Consider the following 12,582-nt stretch of genomic DNA (forward strand, 5'->3'; position numbering starts at 1 on the left):
TTGCACCCAAAAGCAGTATTGGGTTCATGGAACTGCTCCCTTCCTTGACCTGAGATCCGACTTTCTCTACTCTGTTCTCCAGCCTCTGGAAGAGATCGGTGCCAACTGAAAGTTGATGGTTGCTCTGGAGTTTGCATGTCCAGATCAGCACCTTGCTAGCGAGCATTTCTTGTGATGTGCTGCTACTTCAGCTGCTGTTTCTAGGGGACATAATTTAGCTCTGGCTGAAACGCTTCCCCTTGAATGCAGTCTGAAAGGAAGATTTTGCCTGAACTGTTTCCACAGCCGGTTAACTACATTCATTGCAGAAAACAAAGAAATTGTATCAGTTAGTAGTTTGTCTTTTATCTCTGGCCACTTCTCAGTGAACACGGAACAAGCTATTCATCTGTAACCCCTATCTGCAGAACAAATTTGCTTCAATTTTCCTCAGTTTTACAGCTGATTTTTGCACGCTGCTAGCACACTCATGGCTTTTTTCATTTGCACTGGGCCTTCATAAAATGGTGTTACTTCAGTGTGGCGGTTCCTCCCAAAAGGAATCATTTGGAATAAACTTTGAATGTTAGTTTCACACTGCTTATCTACTTGAGCTGACAAAAAAATCACTTTTCTTTCTGAGGGTGTTTTATTGACTAGCAACCATCCAAACTGGAGTTGACTTTTCAGAGATCTGCATCTGTATTTACAGATCCTCTCTGGAGTGTTTGTTACCTGTCAGCTGTCAGTTAGTTGCGTATCTTTGTAGAGCTGTCCTTTTCAATATGGAAGAGCTTGTACTGGAGAAAAGAGCAGCTTAGGAAAATGTAATCAATGTGGTGTGAACTTAAAAAAACAAACAAATCTTCCAGGTAGCGAGCGAGTTGCTGAAGCGCCTAGGTGGAAAACATGAAGGAAGGAAGCAAGTAAAACATTTCAGAAACAAAATGAAATTGGTTGCCCAGTGTATGTGGCAGAGGTCTGGGATGTTAGCAGTCCCAGGTTAGCAGATTTGACATGTGCTGCCATTATCCTTGAGATGTACACTGGTGGTTGAATATGCAAGACAAGTGCATGCAGTGTTGGTGGCCGGCAGTGGGCTTCATGGATGACTCAGCTTATTGGACTGAAGTTACCATGCTTTTTGTTTTTTTTGATTAACAGTAATACATGCTTTTCTTCTCCTTTGTACCTTCTAGCCCAAACCAACTAAAGGAAGGATGCGCATCCATTGCTTGGAGAATGTTGATAAAGCCCTGCAGTTCCTGAAAGAGCAACGAGTGCACCTGGAAAACATGGGATCTCATGATATTGTGGATGGGAATCACAGACTGACACTTGGCCTTATTTGGACTATTATCCTGAGATTCCAGGTGAGGATGCATGCATTACATGCATACCTGTACATGTTTGAGTTTTCCATACTTACTTGTAGTCGGTTTTATCTTGCTTTTTAAGATTGGAGCATTCCTAAACCCTTCAACATGATAGGAGGTAAAGGTGGTTGGCATCTGATGAGGCATGCTTCAGCGCTGAGGGGAGAGAGTGTAACTTCAAGATCTTCTGTGGCAATCAGTGAGAATTAGGTCAGAGGTTTCCAGAGGTTTTTTATTTTTTAACTTCTAACAAATATGAAGCTCCTGTCACAGGTATATAGAATCATAGAATGGTTTGGGTTGGAAGAGACCTTTAAGACCATGTAGTTCCAACCCCCTGCTACATGCAGGGACACCTCTCTCTAGACCGCAGTCCCATCCAGCCTGGCCTTGAATGCATCCAGGAAGGGGACATTCACAGTGTCACTGGGCAGCCTGTTCAGTGTCTCACCACCATCACAGTAAAGAATTTCTTCCTAATATCTGGTCTAAATCTGCCCCATTCCAGTGTAAAACCATTTCCTCTCATCCTGCCACTACTTGCCCTTATAGAAGGTCTCTCCCAATTTCCTGTAGACCCCCTTCAAGTACTGGCAGGCCTCTGTAAGGTCTCTTCTTTCTCTTCTCCAGGCTGGAGAGCCCCAGGGAGGTGCTCCAGCCCTCTGATCATCTTTGTGGCTCTCCTCTGGACCTGCTCCAACAATTCCATGTCTTTCTTGCACTGAGGCTCCAGAACTGGACGCAGTGCTCCAGGTGGGGTCTCAGAAGAGCAGAGCAGAGGGGCAGAATCACCTCTCTCAACCTGCTGGTCACGGTTTTCTTGATGCACCCAGGATATACACACATATATATTATTCAGGAGGAAATGCCACTCTCATCTCTTGTGGTGATTGTCATTAACTCGTCTGACTTTGCACTGGAGCATATGAAGGGTGCCTGCAGGAATCGGTTAGCCTCTCAGCTGAAGGCAGTGATTTCTTGCTTTCCTGCAAGTTGCACATTTCTCTTTGCCTTCTGTCAGGAAAGGCTCGAAAATCCTTTTGCAGAAACCTATAGTAAACAAATACAAGCTCTTTATTTTAAGGTTTCTCAGGTTTTTTCTAAATGTTAAGATGTCTGCCTAACTTTCAGCAACTGCAATGGGGCTTCACAGGAGCTATGATACATTTTTTTACAAAACAGTAAATCACATCCATAACATCAGATATGTTTGGCCATATAAATGTTTTTCCCTCCTTTCAAGTAATTGAGACACAGCCTTCCATCTGAGATATCTAGTTGCTACGTTGCTTCGGATGGACGCTATTCCCGTATTCCTTCCAAGTGTCCAGATCCTTTTTCCACATTGTGCAAACATCCTTGCGTTTGAGTTTTTCCATGATCTCCTTGCTCATCCATGCAGATCTCCTGACACCTTTGCCTGATTTCTTTCTCTTAGGGATGCAGTGATCTTGAGCTTGGAGGAGGTGGTAATTGAATATCAACCAACTCTCTTGGGCCCTCTTACCTTCCAGTTCTCTAACCCATGGGATACATCCAGACAGGTCCTTGAAGAGATCAAAGTAGACTTCCCCTGAGGTCCAGGCTTGCAGTCCTTATTGTCCTTTTTCTTCCTTACAAGACCCTGAACTCCACTATCTCATGATTTCTGCATCCAAGGCTGCCCCTGGCTTTTGTATCCCCAACCTGTCAGTCTTTGTTCATAAGAACAAGGTCTAGAACACCTCTTTTCTACCACCTGCACTGAGAATTTATCTTTGGCAGACTGCAGGAGTCTCCTGGATAGCTTGCAGCTCACGGTGCTGCTTTCCCAGCAGACATCTGGGTGGTTGAAATCCCTCATCAGGATGAGAGCCTGTGAGTGTGATGCTTCTTATAGCTGAAGCAAGGAGCACTTGCCAGCAGCCTTCCCTTGGTCAGGTTGCCTGTATCATTCCCCAGCCACCAGGTGTCCTTTACTGGTCTGGTCCCTAATTTTCACCCACAGATCTCAACCTGATCATGGCTGTATTTTGGAGACAGCCTTTTTCAGTGCATCTGCTTCTTAATATAGAATGCAATTCCCCTACCCCTCCTGCCCTACTTATCCCTTCTAAACAGCTTGTAGCCCTCAATCACAGTATTCCGGTTTGCAGGGTAAAACTATGGTGCCGTGTAGAACAGAGTTTGCCTTGGCAATTGGAAATATTTTCTGCTGAAGTTCAAACTATAGACCAAAAAAACCCAGTAATGTTCCAGTAAAGGGCATATGAAGCTTTCACTGAATATTCTTAAACAAGGAAGAGCCTGCACGTTCTTTTAATGTGCTCTTTGGGTCATTATAGATTTCCTTTGCTACTTAAGTTATGATACAATGTCCTTCATCATTTTTAAGAAAGAGAAAAATGTGTTTTCTCAAAGAAAAGCTTTAAAACGTCTTTGTTAATTTCAGATCCAAGATATCAGTGTTGAAACTGAGGACAACAAGGAGAAGAAATCTGCTAAGGATGCACTGCTTTTGTGGTGCCAGATGAAGACAGCTGGGTGAGTGTGGATTAAGTGATTATCTCTAAAGCTCCTCCAACATTTTGAGTTTTCATTGAAATCATTTTAAATGGGCAAATACATACATCTCCTTAAGTGGATTTGAACTGGGAAAATGCACTGATGTTTACAAGGCAGAAAATTCTGATTTATTAGGTTAATTCTGTGTGATAAACACAAATAAGTATATAGTAAATGCTGACCCTCCTACTTTGAAGAAATAATGGTGTCAAGGTTTTTGCTGCCATCGTTTCCTTTTTGCACATATAATGATATGGAGGCATCAACTGTTCCCCAGCCTACAGTGTCCTTAATGATGCAGTAGTTGAGTCCCTGGTAAAGAATGATGTGCCATTTGCTTATATCTGGATTTTTACAATCAGAGTGAAAGTGAAGTTGATGTGTACTGGGTTTCCTGCTTTTCACGTGTAGTCTGTGAAATATCTAGAAGGAGCAGAACTGTTCCATGGAATTAGTCTAACTTTCCCTTTTGACTACAGCGTGAGCAGGCTGCAGGCAAGCTGATAATTTCTGTGTTCAGTCTGTATCTATGTATATTGATTGATTAGGTTTTTCTGAGCATAAGAAGCTGCTCTCAGCTCTGTTACCTTTTAAGGCTTTTTTTTAAATTGTTTTTCAGTGCTCAAAAATAAAATTACTTCTTGTTCAATGGCATAAGATATGGATGTGCATTTTAAGGCTCAAGTGTGCTGAAACATGTATTCTGCCCTTCCAAAAGTACTTTTGTCCTCCAGGCATAATGCTTTTTCCATTCACATTTACTCAAATGTAGTGGGATCCACCTATCATGGTGGATATCAGCAAAGGTAGAGGTTTGTCTCTTGCCCTGGTTGAATCTTCGACTGTGAACTAGAAGCTGGGGACCCAAAATTCGTTACACAGATTTCATTTTGAGAGCTGCAAGAAAAATAAACCAGTGGTAAGCTGGCTTCATGTTCTCTGAATTTACGATTTAGCCACATGCATATAAATTCCTCTGGGCAGTAAATAAGATGCTCTTACTTGTAGTGTCTGATTAGAAAGCAGTTGTGCTGATGGATTGTCCATCGAGGGAAGGAATGGCACACCATTGTCTTTACAACAAACACGTCACTCCTGCCACCAGCCCTCAGCAACAGGTTGCACAGAGCTGCAGTGGAGGTGCTGGATTCATTGTGTTCTCTTTGTTCTGGCAGTTACCCCAACGTCAACATCCACAACTTCACGACAAGCTGGAGGGACGGAATGGCTTTCAATGCACTGATACACAAGCACAGGTATGTGTGGGGAGATGTCCTGGTGGGTTTTGAAAGCTTGGTCTGCTGAAGAGTGCACAGTGTTTTGAAGTTACCGTGCAGCTTGAAGAATGTGGAGAGAAGGAAGTTGAAGAATTACTTGAGAGTTTTACAGCAACTTGCCTTCCACTTTTTCACTCTTGTGTTTGCTGTGAGCTCATCTGGGCAACAGCTTCTCATACCGCGAGCTGCGTTTCGTTTCTTTTAGGAGAATAAAATATACACACTGTTGTTTGGTTCTGTGACTGACTCACTGGAGGAGAACTCTTTATACCTTACTGTGTAGCCAGTTACAAGTTCTGAATTCACAGGCCAGGAGAGTGGAATGCAGTGGCAGCCTGAAGAGGAAAAAAGTCACTGGGCAGCGATTATAGAATCTGGTGCTAAAGTTGGACAGAAATTCAGTGCCACTCATTGGTGAGCTCAGGTGGTGTCAGTGGGATGGCTTACATGCTCACCTTGTCAGGAGGAGAGACTGACTTCCCATAGCTGTCCACTTGCCTTTGTCCCTGGTGAACTGTCATTATTTTTTGTCACACACTAGGTTCTGCTGCCCTGCTAACTGCTAGGTGTTACTTCATTCTTTTAATTCTCACACTGAAATGCATAGAGCTACTGGGCAAGTGAAACCTTGGCAGCATGAGAGGCCAGGTTTTCTAGGGATGGCAAGTTCTATGTCATTTGTTCATTGAGGGTGGAAATGCTGTGCTTTGGCAAATCTAAAGAATTTCTCATCCTGTCTAGGCCTGATCTGATTGATTTTGACAAGCTGAAGAAATCAAATGCACACTACAATCTGCAGAATGCTTTTAACCTTGCTGAGCAACACCTTGGTCTTACTAAGCTCCTGGACCCTGAGGGTAAGAATTCCTGCAGTTTTAACGCTTTGTGGGCTCTGTTCTCCCACCTTGTCAGAGGATGCTGTTTTGAAGAGCAGGATGCTGCTGACTCACTCAGCCATACAGCCAGAGAGGGAAGGAGAGAGTGCAAGATGTCTCCTGCAGATAGGACTGAGCAGTGGAACCAAAACAGCCCTAAATTCAGAATTTATATTCCCCCATCTGACAAGATCTCTGGACTGGCCATGTATACATAAAATCATTCCAATTAGAGGCATCCTTAGAGGTGTGCTCTGAAAAAAATGTTTTTGTTTCTCATCCTGAACCAGAAGATGACTAACGTGGATTTCACCCCGTAGTGAGCCATTTCTTTCAGACTCTTGGTAAGATTTATCCCAAGCATTTGTGAGGCTGTGCACTCACGTGCATCGGAAGGAATGCTCACAACTCCAGGACAAATTTTTTCTGCCACAGGGCAAATAAATAGGGGCCATGAGTATGGGCAAGTTTCTTCTTGCTTGTTTTCCAGTGCCTCATAATTGCTACAGAAAAAAAACGATTTGTTTTCCATCTGTGTATCTCAGAAGATTTGCCTGGACAGACATGCCATTCGTTTTGCATTTCTCCACATAGTGATAGAGCATTGAAGATGTCAGTCAGCAATAGGTCTGCTGCCTCACGTGGACACTGGGGAGGTTGTTCAGTCTGTGTCAAAATCATGGTCCAGATGCTAAAGCCCAAAGATCTCCAGCCCCAGCTTTAGCCGTGGTCTGCACTGAGGTGGATAAAGGAATACTTCCTAGTGACAGAGTGTACAGCATTGGGTAATCCAGAACCAGTCCAAAGCTGCTGAATGTTTCTGATCAGGACATAAATCTTAGGACTTGAACTGCCACTGAACCCATCTCTCTGACTCTCCAACCCATTCTTGTTGGATTATTAGCTTTGTTTTAGTCCATGCGCTCCCACTGTGCTAAGACAACTGTCGTTTGCTTTGCAGATATCAGTGTTGATCATCCCGATGAAAAGTCAATCATCACCTACGTGGTGACATATTACCACTACTTCTCCAAAATGAAAGCTTTAGCTGTTGAAGGAAAACGCATTGGAAAGGTTTGCAAATTGAAGTTATAAGTTATTGCAAAGCAATTTAAATCTTTCTGATTTTAGGGTTTTTTTTCCTCTTGAGTGTTAAACCTTAGAGAGTCCACTGTGTGGTAGTTCTTAGTTTTGCTTTTGAAATGCATTTTGAATGTTAAATATTCCCATCTGACCACGAGGAGTACTTAATTTCCAGCTGCCTCTCATTAGAAAACGTTTGGCTGGTGTTTTATTTTTGCTTGTTAATTTTGCATCACTGCTGCTTTGCCTTTCCCATTAGCTGCTCCTCACCCTCTGGGTCTTCTGTCTCTTCTGAAGCCCAGAAAAGTCTCTCATTGAAAAAACATGTTGTTGTTCTCTGCCCTTTGGCAAAGCTGCCCCCATCTTCACAGCTGGCAGACTGGATGTGAATCCTGTTGTAAGCTTCTGCTCTGCCCCTCTGTAGCCTTGGGATCATGGGAATTCAGCACCAAAAAATGCAAAGCCCTTGTACCTCAGGGAACACAGGCACTGTGGTGCTCAGGGTGAGCGCCCTGATTCTTTGAGTAGCTTGCTGGATTTGGATGGCTCCGCAGTGTGCTGCCCTTGTTACTCATCTTATTTTGTGCTGCTTGTTGCAGGTGCTCGACAATGCCATTGAAACAGAGAAAATGATTGAAAAATACGAATCGCTGGCTTCTGACCTTCTGGAGTGGATTGAGCAAACCATTATCATCCTCAACAACCGCAAATTTGCCAACTCCCTAGTTGGTGTGCAGCAGCAGCTGCAGGCGTTCAACACCTACCGCACAGTAGAGAAACCACCCAAGTAATCTTCATCTTAGCTTAAAAAAACAGCAGTCTTGTTTTGTTCGGGCAGTTGTTGGTTTAAAGAAAATGCAAACTCATAGAAGTGATTTTAATCTTGGCCTAGGAGTTTGTTTTTCTGAGCATTACTAGATATCACATTTCTAATGGGCACTGACCATTGTTACTTGGATTCTATTTGTTTTATGCTATTTGATACGCATGTAGCAATAACAATAGCAATAATAATAATTGAAAACAAGTGTGCTGTTTGCAGGATCTCATGGTACTGGAAGCTATCACTTCACAGAGGTGCCTGTCTTGTAATGCAAGCAGTAATAGTGTACCATATTGGTATGGTAATATCACCATAGCAGCATATAATACCAAGATACAGCTATTAAAAGGCTCTTACTGTTTTTCTGTAATCAAGAGGAAGTGTGTCTGGCTTCGTAAAACATAGCTGTCTTGCTAAAAATGATACAACCAAAGCCATGCAGTTTATTTCTGGAGAGCTTATTTTAGCATTACGTTATTACATCTGTTTAGTATTTTTGTCTAATATAAGTTTTAATGGATAATAATTACAATCAAAAACATTACAGACATCCTCTAGATTGCAGCCTATTCCCCAGTGCCTATGCAGTTTGTTTGTTTCCCAGGCATACAACTCAGGAAAGAGAGTGGGAAGAGTTTATGGAGTGCAGTGGGCTCTAAACAAAACTTCAGTTTCTTGGGTTGATAAAATAGGACAGCGCACGCAATAGAGTAAGAAAATATGCAGCCTTCTATGCCTCAAAGAGGTTTAAATCTAAACAGACAGACAGCTGACTCCTGTGAAGGAGTTTGTTTGTTTCTGCTTGACCCAGCTGATTGCAGGGGTGAGGGCTTTCACACAAGATTCAGGTGTTTATCTGAGTACTCCATTCATGTCAGTATTTTAAGGAAGTGCTTTATAATGCCTTGGTAGCCATTAAAGCTTTATTGTAACACTATTCCTTTGGAAAATTTTGTTCAGGTTTACAGAAAAAGGAAACCTGGAAGTGCTGCTTTTTACCATCCAGAGCAAAATGAGAGCCAACAATCAGAAAGTCTACATGCCAAGGGAGGGCAAACTCATCTCTGACATAAACAAGGTAAACTGAGGCAGCCCATCCATTGCGACTCAGTTGGTTTTTCTTTTCAGTGTCTGTCTCTGCAGGCTTTGCGTACTGGGACGGTGTGAAGATAATACCTGCTGTCTCCAGGGCTCACGTAGGGACTGTAAGGGATGGGACAGGTGGGGGGATCTTTTCCCATATCTGAGACTCACTGATATGAGCTGAGTCCCTGGATGGCTTCAGTATTTCTAAGCTCTTCCTCATGGAGAAAAGCGCGCAGTAGTTCCGAGCAGTCAGTTATGGATGTAGTAGCTCTTGTTCCTCTGGGGTCCTGGCTATTAATCAGCAGAAAGTAGCAGCAATATCTAGGTATTGCATCCTCCCTTATTTAGTTTTGATGAGGTGTGTCCTAACAAAGCTCCCAACAAGAAGGCTGTTTGAGACCAAGCAGAGCCAAGCGCAGCAGCGGGCAGCCTGTGTCATTCAGGCTTATGGAATGCCTCTGCCTTCCATGGCTCCAAGCAGGGAGCAGAACTGGCCTTTATCTGCCTCTCAGCCCTTCTGTCCACAGCATGGGAGAGTAAAGGAAGTACTGTGACTCATGTGGGTTCTCTTTAGGGATTTAAGTAGCTATTTTTTTATGCTGGTGCAGCCGACAGAACTGCAGCAGAGCTGACAGACTCTATCAAGGGTAACAAACAGCTTAAAACTGTGAGCTTTCCTTATTTGTGTTTGATAATGTTTGGCATTCCCAGAGCAGCTGTTCTGCGTGTCTGTGGCTTGAATCTGCATCCTAGAGAGCAGTAAACTGCATGACTCTCTGTTTGCATTAAGTCCTGTGCCTGTGAATGCCTAGAATACTTTGAGTTTCAGGCAGTTTCACATCTGTTAAGATTTAGAAGAATCTGGGGTAGTTTATGTTGAATTGTGGGTATTTTTGTTGTTTGTAAGAAGATCTGAAAGGTGATTAGCTGGCTTTCAATGTGCTTCTAAGACTTTGTTTTTATAGTATTAATGCCATGCATGTGAGTAACTTCTTGCTTTGGGCGAAAAAAAGGACTCTGATGCAGCAAAAGAAATCTGGTGTTTGTTTTCCTTTCCAATGGGGATGCGATAACAAGAGCTGTAAACTGATTTTGCACACAAATATCTAATTGTCATTTCCTAAAGGAAAAAGATAGAATTCCTTCTTTGAAAATAGCACACAGAAGATTTTGAAAGAGTTGTTCTCTTACATGTTCAAGCCAGGTGGTTTACCTGAGGTTCAGTGGAGGCAAATAAATGAACTCAGGAAAATGCATCTGACATCAATAAGGTTTATACCTCTTGCTCAGAAAGGGAATGAATGAATGGAGACCAAAGTTTAAGTCCGTATTAGCAGACAAGGTGTAAGGCCAGCCAATATAAACCAGATATTCTGGCACGTAAGTAAATCAGCCAATTCTGTGAAACTTGATGAAGTGACTTCAGTACTGATCTCGTGTGAAGCAGACGTGATTTATTGTATGAATGTGTATTTAGGAGGCGAGTGTTTGTTTGTTTTTTACTTTTTTTTCCCTCCACATCTTCAGGCCTGGGAAAGACTGGAAAAAGCTGAACATGAAAGAGAACTGGCACTGCGGAATGAGCTCATCAGACAAGAGAAACTGGAACAACTTGCACGCAGATTTGATCGCAAGGCAGCTATGAGAGAAACTTGGCTGAGTGAAAATCAACGTCTGGTTTCTCAGGTGCCTTTCAGAAATTGTCTGTGTGACTTAAATGATTCCAAGTACTTCAAGGACACAGTTCTTGCAAAGAGGATGGTTTTTCTCCCGTGCCACTCATTTTACTGAATCTATGTATATTTATATGTATTGCATGTCTGTGCAAATGTATTTTTAGAGTATACATTACGGACCTATCTTTAATGCATTTGACATACCAGTCTTGGAATCTATCAGTCTGTAGTCAGGAGAAGCTCGTAGAAATAAACACCCACAGTTGAGATTTTTGTACCTGAATGTTCAGGTCAGTTTAATGGAATTTGCCCAGTTGTTGTTATTTACTAGAGATGGATTTAAAACAACAACAAAAAAACCCCAAGAAGATCCTGATGGCCACTGTGATTCTTTCCCTGAAGGTTATGTCTCTGATTTTATCAGAAGAGTTTTCAGAGCGTTTTGAGATCCTCAGTTGCTAACAAGTGTGTTCTGCACAATCAGAAATCACTTAAGTTTGAGCATGCCACTGCTGTCGTTACAGGATAACTTTGGCTTTGACCTTCCAGCAGTAGAGGCTGCAACGAAAAAGCACGAGGCCATTGAAACAGACATTGCAGCATATGAAGAGCGAGTCCAGGCTGTGGTTGCAGTTGCGAAGGAGCTTGAGACTGAAAATTATCATGATATCAAACGCATCACTGCAAGAAAGGACAATGTTATACGCCTGTGGGAGTACCTCCTGGAGCTGCTCAGGGCACGAAGGCAACGGCTGGAAATGAATCTTGGCCTACAAAAGATTTTCCAGGAAATGCTATACATTATGGACTGGATGGATGAGATGAAGGTAGATGTTATCTATCTGAGAATATGAATAAATATTCTAGAGAGGTGTACAGGTCTTTTCTTGGGTACATTTTTAATGCTCACTTTGCCTTTCTGGTTTAGTGGGCAAATTCATAAGCAGTGAACAAATTCCTTTTACCTATAAATGATGATGTTTTTTAGAAAGTGAAGATTAAAAACAGTAAGGAAAAGGAACAGGCTGACTCCTATAGAAAGCCACTTTTCATATTCATGCCTCTTGATAAGGACTGGAAGCTTTGGTCAGGCTTGGATGAGGGTGAAAGGGAGTTAGATGAAATATCTTCAGCACTGCGTACATGGAAATCTAGTCACCTCTTCATCACTGTGCTTTAAAAAGCATGAAATATTTTCCTGTGTGTTTTGCTGGGACCTTCGAAAGGCAGGAATTCTAACTTTTGTCTTGTCCTTCATCCTGCAGAACTTGTAAGCTGTCTGTAGTTCAGTGGCAGCTTATGGTACCTGCACAGAGTGCATTGCATTGGTCCTGCTGAGCTAACTCAGCTTTTCTTCATCTCAGACTTAGAACTGTGTTAAAGAGCACAGTCAAGTTCTTCATGGTTGTTAACCGTTTGAAAAGTGTTGGTTCAAATTCACATCAGTCACATTCTGCTTATGTTTCTGGTGTTACTTTGGATTTAAATCATTGTAAAAATAGAGAGCACAAAGGAGTAATTAGGAAACAAATAGCTCATGGCCTTCAGCTCATTTTACTTGCCTTTTACATTTTGATCAGGTGCTTCTGCTGTCACAAGACTATGGCAAACACTTGTTAGGAGTCGAAGACCTGTTGCAGAAACATGCTCTGGTGGAAGCTGACATTGCTATTCAGGCTGAGAGAGTGAGAGGGGTCAATGCATCTGCTCAGAAGTTTGCCACCGATGGAGAAGGTAACTAGCAGCCTATGTGTCCTTCTTAGATGTAATTATATATGGGGTTCTCCTTGAGCCTTATTAGTTCTGCAAGGCGCATTACATTGAGTTCAGCACCTGAATAGGAAAATCCAGCATTATTTGTTC

General features: G+C 42.4%; 1 protein-coding gene across 3 annotated transcripts in view; it reads left to right on the plus strand.

Annotated features, from left to right (window-relative positions):
* The window catches only part of SPTBN1 (spectrin beta, non-erythrocytic 1), an 89,336-nt gene that overhangs the window by 38,563 nt on the left and 38,191 nt on the right, over positions 1-12,582 (plus strand). For all 3 annotated transcript variants that reach the window (XM_042828929.1, XM_042829006.1, XM_042829093.1), the window contains 10 exons: positions 1,179-1,352; positions 3,787-3,878; positions 5,075-5,155; positions 5,918-6,033; positions 7,013-7,125; positions 7,734-7,921; positions 8,918-9,035; positions 10,571-10,729; positions 11,244-11,546; positions 12,300-12,453. In XM_042828929.1, coding sequence (XP_042684863.1) covers positions 1,179-1,352; positions 3,787-3,878; positions 5,075-5,155; positions 5,918-6,033; positions 7,013-7,125; positions 7,734-7,921; positions 8,918-9,035; positions 10,571-10,729; positions 11,244-11,546; positions 12,300-12,453 — 1,498 coding nt within the window. The remainder of the gene's footprint in view (positions 1-1,178; positions 1,353-3,786; positions 3,879-5,074; positions 5,156-5,917; positions 6,034-7,012; positions 7,126-7,733; positions 7,922-8,917; positions 9,036-10,570; positions 10,730-11,243; positions 11,547-12,299; positions 12,454-12,582) is intronic.

Source organism: Centrocercus urophasianus, unplaced genomic scaffold (assembly GCF_019232065.1).
Source record: "Centrocercus urophasianus isolate 14NV4802_14NV808 unplaced genomic scaffold, USGS_Curo_1.0 seq_10, whole genome shotgun sequence".
In the NCBI taxonomy this organism is placed as follows: Eukaryota; Metazoa; Chordata; class Aves; order Galliformes; family Phasianidae; genus Centrocercus; species Centrocercus urophasianus.